The 14288-nt window shown below is 35.4% G+C and overlaps 2 protein-coding genes across 4 annotated transcripts; one reads left to right on the forward strand and one right to left on the reverse strand.

The window, feature by feature from the left end:
* The first annotated feature begins 4689 nt into the window (after positions 1-4689).
* LOC109244089 (protein EMSY-LIKE 3-like) lies at positions 4690-12011 on the forward strand. Of its 3 annotated transcripts, XM_019411122.1 has the most exons (10): positions 4691-4997; positions 5134-5223; positions 7417-7619; positions 7707-8042; positions 8142-8330; positions 9377-9445; positions 10074-10295; positions 10404-10472; positions 10556-10619; positions 11606-12011. In XM_019411122.1, exons 3-10 carry the CDS (start codon positions 7521-7523, stop codon positions 11764-11766), a joined length of 1209 nt encoding a protein of 402 aa, XP_019266667.1. In that variant the 5' UTR covers positions 4691-4997; positions 5134-5223; positions 7417-7520; the 3' UTR covers positions 11767-12011. The 3 variants fall into 3 exon arrangements, with proteins under 3 accessions (XP_019266666.1, XP_019266667.1, XP_019266668.1); XM_019411121.1 differs by lacking the exon at positions 5134-5223 and having other exon boundaries at positions 4690-4997; XM_019411123.1 differs by lacking the exon at positions 5134-5223 and having other exon boundaries at positions 7454-7619.
* A 269-nt stretch (positions 12012-12280) lies between these two features.
* On the reverse strand, positions 12281-14288 carry LOC109244090. Its single transcript, XM_019411124.1, has 2 exons — positions 13751-14288; positions 12281-12676 (listed from the first exon to the last, which is right to left on the reverse strand). Exons 1-2 carry the CDS (start codon positions 14115-14117, stop codon positions 12354-12356), a joined length of 690 nt encoding a protein of 229 aa, XP_019266669.1. The 5' UTR covers positions 14118-14288; the 3' UTR covers positions 12281-12353.

Genomic DNA, 14288 nt, shown 5'->3' on the forward strand with positions numbered 1-14288 from the left:
CCGTGTCAAAGCTCAAGCGAAAGACATGCCCCCGGAACAATCGAAGTCATGCCCCCGGAGCCACCAAGGTCATGTCTTCGGAGCCATCAAGATCATGCCCCCAGACCTGATTCGAATAACGTGACCTCGGAAATCATTGTCGAACGACCGCACACGATCCAGAAAGGACCGTGATATCCGTGCCCAACCAGATATCACGGCGTGAACCTCGGAACCGTATCGGTGATAAATCAGTGATTAGCGAGAAGAAAGGGCTTTACCTTTCTTAGAATAGTACTTAGGGTAAAATTCTCCTTTTATATAAAGGGGGAGCTGACTATTCATTGAATACATTGTAACATGCGTATCAAGACAATATATATTTATTTTTCTCTGGTTGTTCAAAGTTCTTGTTCTTGTTCATAGTTCTTCATAAATATTCGGTTCTGAACCGAGGGCAGAACAATCACTTAGCTCATACCCAAGCTCGAACTTAACATTACAACAGGTTTGATTACTTGTTTCTTCATTAATTCGTTTATCTAACATTATTGATCATTTGTATTGGATTAATCCACATATCCTTAAAACTGTGTATAAACTCAATTGTTATTTTTTTTAGGGTAAACAAAGTTACTGTTTAGTATTTGCAGAAATTAAAAAGAATCATCAATAGTATAATAATGTTTGATTTCAAAAACAAAAAAAAGAAGTTTTCCATAAACACTTTCAACACTGTTTAAAACAAAGGCTGAAATTTTCTTCCTAGAAAGCACCATAAATTTGAAGGAAAAAAGGAAAAGACATAAGTACCCCTGAACTAAGGCCGAATTTTAAAATATATAGGGTCCTATTACCCCTCCTCCCCCTCTCGAGCTAGCTATTTTAGAATAGAATTATTTATATCCTAAAGGTTTATGTGGCAGAGTATGTGTATTGCACTCTCCTTGAGAGAGTGAGTAGCAAAAAATTATAATTTTAGTTTATAGAAAAATTACTTTCTTAATTTTTTTGAATTAAATATATAATTCTTACTTTTTCTTTTTTCTTTGTCTTCTTTTCGTTTCGTTTCTTTTCTACTTCATGTCTTCACTGTCCCGTCGAACAAAATTACTCGTCGGTGAATAGTGTTCGATTTGATATGCTACCCTTCTTCCTTTTTCTCTTTCTTTCGCACACAACCACATTTTAAAACGATTTATTCATATGCAAAGCAACACACATATCACCAAAAAAATTTCCCAATGCCGGAATGGAGTTATTAAAATTTTAATCGAAAAACCTTCTTCTAATTAGGGCTGCTTATCGGGTGGATTAGGTGGTTATTTATTCTTAACGGTTTGGCTTATCGGTTATCGGCTTTTAAATGTATTAATTCGCAGCCACCCGATAAGATATCGGGCGGATTGGTATCAGTTTAGCTCTTATCGGGCGGATTATCGGCCTAATTCAATCTATATTGCGTGCATTAATTGTTTACTGACCGCTGACTCAAAATAAAATTCCTATGCTCAGACTACATTCCAGTGTATACTCTATAGAATATAATAGATGAGTCCATGACAAGGGTTCAAGGCCTACTATTCCAACAAACAAACTAAGGTATTCTGCATTCCCCTGCTAAAGTTAACACAACTCATATTGAAATTACATGTCTCAACCGAATGATCTTAGAACCCGAAATTCACCAAACATGTATGTAAACCACAGCTAATCTATAGTGTGAAAAAGTCCTTGCTTCAATAAGTCTTGGCTTTCCAGCACTCCAAGCAAACACAATGGACAGACACCTAGTTGGAGATAGAGTACTGGAAGTGAAAGAAGGGTTTTTGATTATATTAATATATATGGATAAAAGTAAATTTTATATATATATATTCTTAACGGGTTAACGGATTATCCGTTAAGAAAATTAAATAATCCGCCCCCAAACCGATAAGCCGTTAATAAAAAAAATTCAATCCGTTCCCCGTCCGTTAAACCGTTAACCCGATACCAATAAGCAACTAAGCTTTGGTTTCAGTTCGGTTTTCAATTTCGGTTTGATTTTGAATCCAGTAGATACACATATATCACTCACCTTTTAATTATAACAATTATTATTTTTACGCCACCTACAAATACTAGTCAAATCCATCATCACAAACTCCTCTACCACAATAGTCATTTAAAGGTAGCATAGCATAGCAGTAGAAAAAAGGAAAAGGTAGATTAGCAGCTAATTGAAGAACATAAATGAATCTTTTTTGTTCACGTTGGTTGGTAGTGACAGAAGTAATAAAGAAGAGAAAAGAGGAAGGAAAAAAAATGAAGGAAAATATTTTCCTTGAAAAATATTTTTCTGAAAAATTAGTGGTTTTATCACTTATTTTTCCATATTTGATTAGTGAGTGAAAAACTTTTTCCGCAAAATTTTTTTTAGTGTCTGATTAGAGAGTAAAACATATTTCTTTAGAAAAATAAGTTTTTATGCTACTCTCGTCACCCCCTCCCCCTAAATGCTCATGTTTCTTGTTCTCCTCCCCCTCCCTCCCTTCCTCTCTCCTAAATACCCAATGTTTCAGGACTCTATTTTCTTCAATAATCTAATTATTCTTTTAAAACTCACACAAACCCAAAGGAACTAATGTTGAAAATCAAGCTCCATAGCTAAAAAGAAAACACTCCTTTTCTTATTGAAACAAAACAAAATACTCTTTCTACAACATGAAAAGAAAGTACCCATTTTGTTAAAATGAAAAAAAAAAATACTTTTTCAACATCATGAAAATAAAATACTCATTTTATTTAAATGAAAGAAAATACTTTTTTTACATTATGAGATAAAGTATTCATTTTGTTAAGATGAAAGGAAAATAACTCTTTCTACATCATGAAAAAGTACTCATTTTGCTGAGATGAAAAAGAAAGTACTCTATCTACAACAGAAAAAGAAAATACTCATTTTGTTGAAATAAAATAAAATCATTTTTCTACATCATGAAAAGAAAGTATTTATTTTGTTGAGATGAAAAAGAAAATACTTTTTCTATATCATAAAGAAAACACTCATTTTGCTGAAATGAAAAAGAAAGTACTCTATTTACAACATGAAAAGAAAAATACTCATTTTGTTAACATAAAAGAAAATACTTTTTCTCCATAATGAAAAAAATATACTCATTTAGTTGAAATGAAAGAACATACCATTTCTATACCATGAAAAGAATATACTCTTTTTGTTGAAATGAAAGAAAACACCCTATCAACAACATGGAAAAAAGTACTCTAAATAATATTTTTATTTATGGTGGGGGGTCGGGGTAGGGAGGTGGTGGGGGGTAGTGGGGGGTAGGGGTGGGTGGGTTGGGTTAGGTTGGGTGGGATGAGGGATGGGGTGGCGGGGGTTGGTGGAGATGGGAAATAAGATGAGTAATGTTGAAAAAGAGTTTTGGAAAATATTTTCTCTTCTTTTGATATGGAAAATGAGTTAATGAGAAAAAATATTTTTCAAAACATTTAAGCCAACCAAATATGAAAAAATTAAAAGATCTTTTCTAAAAAATATTTTCATTTATACCAAACACACCCTAAATCAAAGAATGAATCTTCACGAACGACTGAAAACTTTAAATGTGAAAACGAATGAAAAATAGAAAATATAATAGGATAAAAATGATAAACGAAAAAGAAATAGAAACAAATTATAAAATTATAAAATAGACACGTGGTAGTGCATGTATTTTATTGCCTACAAAGAATTTGGTTATCCAATTTTAGGGCAATATTTATTCCGTTTTAAAAAGTTGGAGGCAAATGATAAGGTATATAGTTGGAAAACATTCGAATCGGTTTATCGATAAATCGAATCGATTATTTGTTATCGAAATCGAAATCGAAAAAATCAAAACCTTATTGAAACGATAACGATAAGCATATGTACAAATCGATAATCGATAAGTAATTATCGATAAAGGTCAAAATTGAATCGATAAATCGAATGCACACCCCTAGACTGTAGACACTTGTTAAATGAGTAATTATCTATTTGTGTTAGATTAATATAATACAGAATGTATATATATTCCGTCTACTATTTTGGTAAAGCGGCTATACAATATTATTTTCCCTAATCTATACCATTTCCTTTACCCTAAGTCCCTTACCCTATTATTTCATCTACCACATTTAAGGAATGATCATATTTAAAGATCAAGGGAATGAAGTTCAAATTAATGGAAAATAGAATTAGCCGTGATGATTTTTTTTTTTTTTTTTTTTTTTTTTTTTTTTTAATACCGTTGGAGTGTTGGTGGCATACATTTGATCCCTTACTTTAGTTTTGTTGCATGTGCTTGTTGACATAATTTTTATATTATAAATGATGTTCGTCTTATTTTAGCTTCTTTTTGTCCATATTAGTTAGGCGCGTTTATAGCGATATACTTTCCGTGGAATCCCGCAAATTTTCTTATTGGTGTAATCGATAAGCCCCCAAAATCGATAAATCGAAATTGAAAAAATCGAAACCTTATTGAAACAATAACGATAAGCACATGTACAAATCGATAATCGATAAGTAATTATCGATAAGGGTCAAAATCGAATCGATAAATCGAATGCACACCCCTAGAAAAATCAGCCTTAGTTCAGGGTACTTATGTCTTTTCCCACAAAAGCACCATAAATTTGTTTTTCTTGTTCTACATTTTCTTTTTCTTTATTTTTATTTTTGCTTATTCCAAACTGGGCTTTAGCCTTTACATCTATAAATTCCCATCCCTTTGAATCTTTTTATCTTTTCTCATCAATTCAACCCAATCCCCTCTTTCTTGTTGATTCATAATTGTCCGTCCGTCCGTCGAATCTGTGATTGTTTCAGTTGCACTTGAAAAAAACAAACAATTTTTTCTCCGTCAGCCGTTTCATTTTCACAGAGATTAGTCAAATTCTGAAGCGTTCTTGAGACCCATTTTGAAGATCTGGTGTTTTGTTCTTAGTTTCTTAGTATATGGACTATGAACTTTTAGACAGCAGTGGTAAGTCCCGTTAATTGGCTCCAATTCTTGTTCTATTTCCCTAGGTTTAGGGTTTTCCTAATTTCCCTAAACCCCTTTGATTTTCCTCGAATTCGGGGTCTGTAATTATGTACAATTATGTCCTCATTCTATTTAGGTTATTCCGCAAAGGGTTGTATTGTGTAGATTTGTGTTAAGCTCCGCTGGATTACTCTCTGAAAATTAAGGACAAAGAAACTAGGGCTCGGTATGTAGTTGGTTTGTGGCATTGCTTTATTTTGTAGCGTGTTCTTTTTCTTTGTACTTGTTTTTTTGGTTAAGTTTGAATGATTCGATGATTTTTTTTATTCTGTCAATTCATTATGTTATGGCGCGATAACAAGCTAATTTCTTAGAGAGGTTATGTCTTTATATTTGTGAAGAGTACTGATTGTGTGAATATTTTGTTTTAAACTCAGTACATGGCATCTATGATTTTGCTGGAAAGGCAAATCATTATTTTTAACTTATTTTTCCCCTAGAAAAATCAAGTCTTGAAGTTTATACTTTTTTCTTTCTTTTTCCTTCCCTTATATAGTTTTCAAGCATAGGGTTAATTCCTTCCTTTTGTGCCTTTTTCTATTATTCTTTTGCTTTCTTTGCATATAAGAAAGGGGTGGGGGTGGGGGTGGGGTGGGGGGGTTAATTTTGGGAGGGAGCAGCACTTAAATTAAGACCATGCGAACTAATGGATTTTACAGTATGCACTTATTCATTAATGCCTCTTTATTACTTCTTTTCCTTTCATACTCAGAGAGAAAATATTCCTCAAATTTAAACCGCATTAATAGTGTATTATATTGTGCAGATTGTTATGTTCATTCATCTGGTTTTTGGAGGAAATGATTTTATTCTGAATTACTTATAGAGGCTTTCTGTCCTTGTTTTCATTTTCTTTCCTCTTCTTGAGTGTGGATTTAAGTAGTGTCATTAAAAGCCATCACTTCTCCGTTTAAAGTGATGAAGCGATTCGAAGCGAAGTGTTTTTTGGGTGAGGACATGTCTTTTAGAGAAGTATTGCTTCACACAATGATGCACAAAGTGATCCCAACGAGAAGCGAATATTTGAATCTCAACTTTTAGGAGTTGGATTAATATTGGCATAAATTGTATGTTGAAATTAGTTTTTAGTTACAATTTGATCATTAAAGAACTAAATTCATATACTTTTTTAATTCTCCATGTGCATTGCACTTCTTGCTTTGCACTTCAAGCCCGGTTAACCTTGTCATGTTTTTTTGTTGCGCTTTTGTCTTTTAGAAGCATTAGATGTATCGAAATGTGTAGTAAATTCTACTTGCTAGGACTGCCTACTTATTATTTTCTTCTGAAAATGTCCACAGGCTCCAAATATCCAGTTTTTCTTAATCAGTAGCTAACTCGTCAAAAATTAGGGGACGGTAGTAGCTGGGTTTAGGGGGTGGGGGTTGATTAAAAAGATTGTTAACTAAATCTGATGTTTTCTTTCTTAGGTGAGTGCATTTTCACCGATCATGTTATGGCCGGTGTAGCAATGGAGTTAAAATGTGTTTTCAACTGATTATTGTTGTGTCCGCTTTGGAAGCTTTGTTTCTCGTAATTTGGTTACACCATTAAAAAATAAAAAATAGAACCACCAGCAATGAAGAATTTAAAGGGAAGTAAATCTTACTGTTATCAAAATAAAAAGGTGGAAAAAAAGCAAAACGTAAATTGACTTGCAGATGTGAACACTAATGACTTACCTTATAAATTAGTTGACCATTTACTTATTATTATAACAAAATTATTTGGACTTTTCTTCTTTGCAAATGTGGTTTTGCACTATTCTACCTTCAGCTATTTCACGAACTTTTGCCGCTGTGACATGCAATAAAGAAAAAGTTGTTGCCCTTGTTTTGATAAGTAAGGCAAATTTGTTGCCAGTAATGTCTCTTGTCGCATTCGTACTAAAGAACGAGTCGTATGTTTTGTATGTTTATTGTGTTGCTTACAGTGTCTGTGTGGGCCAATCAAAAGATGCACTATTAGCATCTCGGATATTTATCTCGGTGAGGTGTGTTACAATCTCTTTGCATTGCACACATCTGGATTCTTTAGAATCTCTTTTTTTTCTTTCTGAATGAAGGTGGCTGCCGAGTTCTCTTACAGTAATAGGCTAAATTTGATATCATTATATCACTAAAATATAGAGTGACCGATAGTGGGACTATCATTTGCTTAGTTAATGTTTTACCAGAAAGATATGTGGAATCTATTTTTTACATGGCTGTTAACCGACCTTTTTACTTTGTTATTGTTCTTTGGCTGTAAAAAAAAGGGTTGTTAAGCACATCTTGTTTTTAAATAACTTTTCACAGCCTTTTCTTTGGGTGCCTCCACTTCAATGGTGTTTTCCTTCACTGTTTTGCAATTAATGTAGGTACTGATGATGATCTGCCTCTATCACAATATAATAGAGCCCCTGCAGGAAGCATTATCGCTGGAAACGGAAGGTCTAGCATAAGTTCAGCCCCATACCAAAGGATGTATGTTGATATGGAAGCCCAAATTCACAACCTTGAGCAGGAAGCATACGGTGCAATCCTTCGAGCTTTCAAAGCACAGTCTGATGCTCTTACATGGGTATATAACTTTTACATTATGTGTGTTTGCTCTCTATAGCATTTTTTTGAGTAGGCACTTATGCTTTCCAGCATCTATAATTCTCAGGAAAAGGAAAGCTTGATAACAGAACTCAGGAAAGAGCTAAGAGTATCAGATGATGAGCACAGAGACCTACTAACCAAGGTCAATGCAGATAACCTCATTCATAGGATCAGGGAATGGAGAAAGAATATGGGAAACCAACCTGTTCATGAACAACTCCCTAGTCCAACGGTTTCTGGATCAAGAAAGAGGCCTAAAGTGTCACAGTCTGTGATAATGCCATTTGGTGCCACATCCGAGTCATTGCACCATCAGACAATTGGTGCAAGCACACAACCTACAACTCCAGGCGCAAAATGGGGAGTAGCACCAGGAAATGGAGGATTGAGGTCTAGACCTGTATGTTTCTTGATTACTAATGGAGCTTTGTTCCTGTAGTCAAAGATATGGATATCAATGTATATTTGAAAAGTTTAATGCGTTCTATCTATTCAATAGGGTCAACCAGTTTTCTCCTCAAAGCCCATTCATTATCAACAGGCTGGTCCTGGTTCTTCAGGTGCTCTTCGTTCAGGTGAACTTGCTGAAAGACCAGGTGACTCCTTCCTTGGGAGAAGAGTGATGACTAGGTGGCCAGATGACAACAACTTCTATGAGGCCATTATAACTAAATACAACGCTGTCGATGTACGTTCTGAATTTAATTAGTGTTTTTGGGGTTATGCAATGTTCATAAATGGCGGGAGGGTGCAAATTATCTGTCAGCATACTTATCAGAAAGGATCATGCTTTCAGAGTGTCACTAGCTGCCAATGTGATTCACTTTGCCTGCTTTCTTGCTTTTTATAGAACAATGGTACACTAGTACCTGCCATGTTTATACGAGAAAAATAGATGGTAGCAATGCTCCCTTAGTGTGATATTCAACTAGGAGTATTTTCTTAGTTTTTCTACGTGGTGCTCTCATAATTGGACATACTTCACTCCTTGGGAGAGAGATGTATTACCTATTCTTTAACCTCAACATTTTTTATATATATATATGTGTGTGTGTGTGTGTGTGTGGGTGTGTGGGTGGGTGGGTGTGGAGGGAGAGGGAGAGGGAGAGGTAATGGGTTCTTGAATTTCTCTAGTTTGCTAATTTTCTTGTATGTAAATTTTTATCATTCCTTTATCCTTAATTTGATTTTTCTAGATAGGATTTTTCACAATTCTTGCTATTGCCTTAACCTTTTCTTTTTTGGGGTAGGGGGTTGGGAGCAGCGGGGAGACACGTTGACTGAAGGGGTTGTACTGAATTTCGCTGGAAAATTATGCTGAATATATAGGTGAAATTTTGTGTGTGTATATATATAAATTGTTAAATCCCTAGATACAAGAGAACATTTTTCTGAATTCTCTTGATGAAATTCCTGCCTTTGCCACTGGTTCCTACCCTTTGCTTTATAAATGTTTAGTGCAAGCTCCTTGTGATTTGGCAAATTCTTTTCTGGAAATCTGACAATGTTGCTTTTAGATTCTAATAGAAGGTTTTTTTTTGGGTTCTGTTAAAACGAAGATAGTGGGGGATTAATATAGCAAAATATGACTATAGATGCTCTGTTCCATGGACTAGATACAGGTTTAAAAAAAAAATTAAAGGTGCTATAGGGTTTGCCTGACTTTTAGAGTACCAAAGTAAACTGTTGCACCATGAATTGTAAAGTCTTCTGACTTGCATTTTCTTTGTCTAGGGTCGGCATGCTTTGGTGTATGATATTGCTACACCAAATGAGACCTGGGAATGGGTTGATCTCAAAGAGGTATTCTCTTTTGTTAATTAATTGGCTGCCTTCCTGCTTCATGTGTGATACATGTAAATTTGGTCCTTAGAAGAGTCATTATCTTGAATTCTTTTGATATATGAATTTAGTACAAATAATTTTATACTGTTCGGATGGCAAATTGGTCATTTTTAATCTTGTAAAGTCTAATTGTTGAATCTTCTGCAAAATAACGATTCTAATCGGTGGATTGACTTATAGAGAACTAGAACTTGCACTTCTTGGGTGGCCTTGCAGCCTTATATAGGTGCCATTTGTGGGGTTTTTTTTGAGATGTTTGCTTAGGTTCCACACTTTTAGCCCTCTGTTGGATAAATTTGTATATATCTCTGCTTCATGATTAATGCAACAATGTATTTCTTGCTCTATCAGGACCTTTACGTAATTCTTATGTTATTTCCCTTATGGTTTATGTAGGATCTTTAATTGTTTTCTGCTTCAAACTTGTTGAGAAAATATAGTTAATAATTATTAGCGCCAAAGGACATTATATCTTTCCAAAGAGAAGAGGTGTGAAGGACATTGATACTATAATATAGCATTTTGAACATGGAGGACATTAGGCAATAGATTAGTGAAATTACTTTGTTATTACCTTAAAATGCAGATTCCCTCCAATGATATTCGATGGGTAGGTGATGACCCTGGAATTTCTCAAGTTGGTGGAGGTGGTGGGCCAGGCTATGGAGTTAATACTCTAAGTGCGGGAAGAGGGAGGAGATTTGCTAGGCAACAATTTGAGAATGATGTTCACGCATCACAAAACGGAATTGTACAGAAGACTCCAGATGAAATTGAGATACTACACACAGAAACGTTGTTAAAGAAGGTACAACACTGTGTGGATCTTGGTCAACTAAATGACTCATAGATAACAAATACATAATACATCATTTTTAAAGTCTTTTTTTTTTCTTTTTCCTTGTCGAGCTATCAGGTTGAGAAGGTTATAGATGCAAGTCACCCTGATCTGCTTGAGATTGAAAAGGCTAAGAAAATGCTCAAGGTAGAATTAGTTCAACAGTTCCTTTAGCCTATATTTGTTTATTCTGACGTCTGAAACCTGATTATAATTTTTTGACCTGACAGGAACATGAACAAGCTCTAGTTGATGTGATTGCCAAGCTTGCGGATGTTTGTGACAGTGGAAGTGGTATGAGATAATTACGGTTTAGGTTATTCTCTTAGAATCTTTGTTAATCATGGAAACTTGTATAGAATCGATCTGGCTTTTGTCTGGTAGTTTCTTGTTCTACTATGTTCTGTGTGATAGAGCTTCTTCTATATCGCCATTTTCTGAAGGGGGAGGGTTCCTGGAAAATAAGTTCAGACACTTCTGTTATTCCAACTCTGAGGGAGTTCGCTATTACATATTGTTTTCCCGACTCTACATTATGGTGGAGTTTATTTCAAAAACTGGTCAATGTTTTTGCGGAAATATGCAGAACTTCTAAGATAAAAAAGTCTGACAAAATGCTATTTAGAACGTTTAAGTTTTCCGCAAAACCCAAAAACCCCTCTAAATATGTTTTTCAGAAAAACTTATCTTCTTATAGTGTTTGGTTGGAAAAAGATTTCGAAAAACTTCTAGAGTGTTTTTTTAAAAAAAAATCAACATGTTTTGAAAACAAACCTGGTACAATACATTTTTTATTCCAGGTTCCGATAATTTCCCAAACAGACATTTGGGTTTGCGTTATGCAACTTACGTCTTCTCAAAAGTTCTGGTAAATTCTTCAGTCATGGCAACAAGTTTACCCGTGTTCACCTCTATGAAACTCGATACAGCTTTTACCAGAATGTCCTGCTAGTTCTGACCGAGGCCACTAAAGAATTGGATTATAATGTTGTGCAAAAACTAGTATTATTGTAATTTCACAAAAAAAGAGTTCTGTGGTCTTGAAACCTTTGGCGAACAAAAGTGTGTCCTAAAAGAATTACACATTAGACCCCATCATATTTGCATAATCGCATTTCCAGTAGATTGTTGTAAATATGTGATGATGTATCAATGGAGACTATACTTTGATTCAACTGTTGAATGCAGTAGCAATTACCAAATAGTTTTTGCTTGATTCTGAAAAGCACATGCACATCTTCTAATTCCACTTTTTTCGTGGTTATACTTTATATGATCAGGTGGGGAGCAGCCCTCCTTTCCTATAAATTATCCACATGGGAGCAATCATGATGGTGACGATATGGAGCCTGAGACAAGGGGAAGATCTCTAGCTAACGAAACAGCAAGAGGTCAAGGCGCACCGGAAAATCAGCAAGATGAGGATGTCATCGTTATTTAGTTCAATTTCCTTCTCATAACAGCAACATTTGTACTGTCTGTGTAGGATTCTGGAGCTACTAAACTTCGTATTTCAGCTTGATTTTATGGTAGAAATGGATTCAAGTGCCATAGTTGCATTTGTTAATCTTGTAAGACGATGTAGAGTTCTCTTTGTATGTTCTATTTCAGTAACTTTTAGCCGTGCTGCTACAATGGACTCCTTCCTCCACTGAATAAAGCTGTTTCTGTTTTATTTTCCTTTCCCAAGTACCTTCTTATAATGGTAGTGTTCATGCCAGTTTGCGCTCCATTATTTTATTTTACTGAATAACTGTTATCTGTCACTAATACAAGTCCCGGATATTCTACCCACCAAAGTTGTTGAGATATATAAGAATAGATCATTTAACATCTTTTGACTATGTTGGGGATTTGAACTTAGTTCCCATGATTTTTAGAGCACTAGACTAACCCTTGGGTGTTACCCCAACCCCCCCACCCCCACCCCCACCCCAAAATATTGACCATTGAAATGTGCCAAAGAATACCAAACTGTTGCAAAGGCATTGCATGTATTTCAGAAATAACTTAATGCACACATGAGAATCATAATGTGGTAATGAATTCCAGAATCAGGTTCACCATATCAGAATCAAAAGCAGGCCCCTCCATCTGAAAATGGCTAGCTCCTTCAATAAGATGGGTTGTGTTATGCCCTGCAGCATCTTTCAACCTGTTCTCCAACTGTTTAACACTGGTGAACCCATCCTTAGTACCCATCACAAATAGTTTTGGTTTTGGGGATTGTAGTATCGCCTTTTGGTGCCTCCCAAAGAGAATTGAAGCAGTAAAACCAAAAGGATATCCCAAGCTCACATAGGCAACTACTTCCTCTACTTGATCAACTGCAGATCCAGCTATTGCTGCTCCTGTTTTCAGGGAAGAGAAATTCAACCATTGAAAACACACACTACTGAAGTCCTATTTCACTTATTGAGGCTCGATTTTGGACTTAAGTTGGACTCAAAACAAATTTCTTTTGGGAACAAAATTCAGACATGCGATAACCCCATGAGGTTCAAGATGCAGTTTTCTTTTACGATTTCAAAGTGACAACAAAAGTGTATTCACAGATAGATAGTCGGAACAATATGAAACACGCTAACTTTCCATTTTCCCAATTCAAAAGTATGATATGAAGTCTTCGAAATCACGGTGTTTGCTGGTAGGAAAATGCAACAAGACAACCATTTAAAAACAAAGTAGAACTAAGAACACAGCAATGAAACATAAGCAAACTGGACCAAAGAGCTGAGAACCTATATAAATTGTAATAGGATCTTAAGATTTGAGATTTTCTAGTGCTAAATCAGTTTATATCAAATATTATTTCCTCTCCTCCAGCTTCAAGTGTCTCTTTTGGAGTTCACATCAAACAGTAGTAATTTCTCTTCAAAGAATTTTTTGCGGGTACTCTCGAGTGATCCACCCTGTCCACCAAAGTTCAGGCAGATGACCTCATCCGAGGGTTTAATTTTGGATCTTCAAGTTTTAATTTCTCCTATGCCTAAATCACATGGTCATCCTTCAAGAATAAGTTTTATGTGGAATCACGCGCAAATACAATAGAAAATTCCAAATATAGCACTTGAAAAGTCAATTTTGAAAATTAAACAACTTCACTCTTTTTGGTGTAATATTAATCCGTTGTCTTCTCGTTGTTGCCTTCCTTCCTTAACAGAGTTCTAATACGAAAGTAATTTTAAATCACAGTCATAAGTTTGGACCTTTCCATCAAAAATTTGGATACCAATTTAGCTTTGGAGCTCCGGCAAATACGAAAACATTTGCTTATGGCAAAAATATGAATGGGCAGAGGAATGACAAAAATGAGCAATTTCACTAATACACGGACAAATTGGACTTTTACCCTAAAAAGTTAAAAAAAGGAAAACGAATCATCAAACGAAGCAAGGATTAGAAACATAGAATATCGAACTGACCTGCAGAAGAACCAACAAGGATAATTTTCCTCGTTGAGAAATTAGTAACAGCCCATTTGCAAATGGAGATAACATCGTTAATTTCAGCGGATCCAGTGAGGGAAGCACGCCCACTGGATTTCCCAGCACCTCTACTGTCAAAAGTTACAGCAATTACTCCTCGATTAGATAATCCTCTGGCTATGCCTCTCATCAACGCTTGACATCCGCCTAGCACGGAATAAGGATGCACCAACACTGCCACTACAACGTTGTCTGTGGAATTGTTGTCGGAGATTGGGTGGTAAACTCGAGCGTCCAAAGTCACACCGTCGGTGCTCTCAATGGTACAACTGGTTCTGCTGTTGGTACTACCTTGATCAGCCATGGATTAGGGATTAACTGAGGGGAATTGTTGGATGCTAATACGCTTGGGTTTTGGGGAAGAATCAAGTGGAAAATGATGATTGGATTTTGGGAAAGAATTAATGAGACTTTAGATTGGTTGGTTGGGCCGTTGGAGGAGTACGTGACTTTCTATACTTTGAGAAATAAATGC

The sequence above is a fragment of the Nicotiana attenuata genome, unplaced genomic scaffold (assembly GCF_001879085.1).
Source record: "Nicotiana attenuata strain UT unplaced genomic scaffold, NIATTr2, whole genome shotgun sequence".
Lineage (NCBI taxonomy): Eukaryota > Viridiplantae > Streptophyta > Magnoliopsida > Solanales > Solanaceae > Nicotiana > Nicotiana attenuata.

Bases quoted from the DNA above. Each gene is read 5' to 3' on its own strand.
- LOC109244089 (XM_019411121.1), top strand. From the start codon at position 4,970: ATGGACTATGAACTTTTAGACAGCAGTG. The intron at 8,043-8,141 runs GTATGTTTCTTG...TCTATTCAATAG, and splicing joins GAGGATTGAGGTCTAGACCT to GGTCAACCAGTTTTCTCCTC. The intron at 10,296-10,403 runs GTACAACACTGT...TCGAGCTATCAG, and splicing joins CAGAAACGTTGTTAAAGAAG to GTTGAGAAGGTTATAGATGC.
- LOC109244090 (XM_019411124.1), bottom strand. From the start codon at position 14,117: ATGGCTGATCAAGGTAGTACCAACAGCAGAACCAGTTGTACCATTGAG. The intron at 12,677-13,750 runs GTCAGTTCGATA...CCCTGAAAACAG, and splicing joins CCTTGTTGGTTCTTCTGCAG to GAGCAGCAATAGCTGGATCT.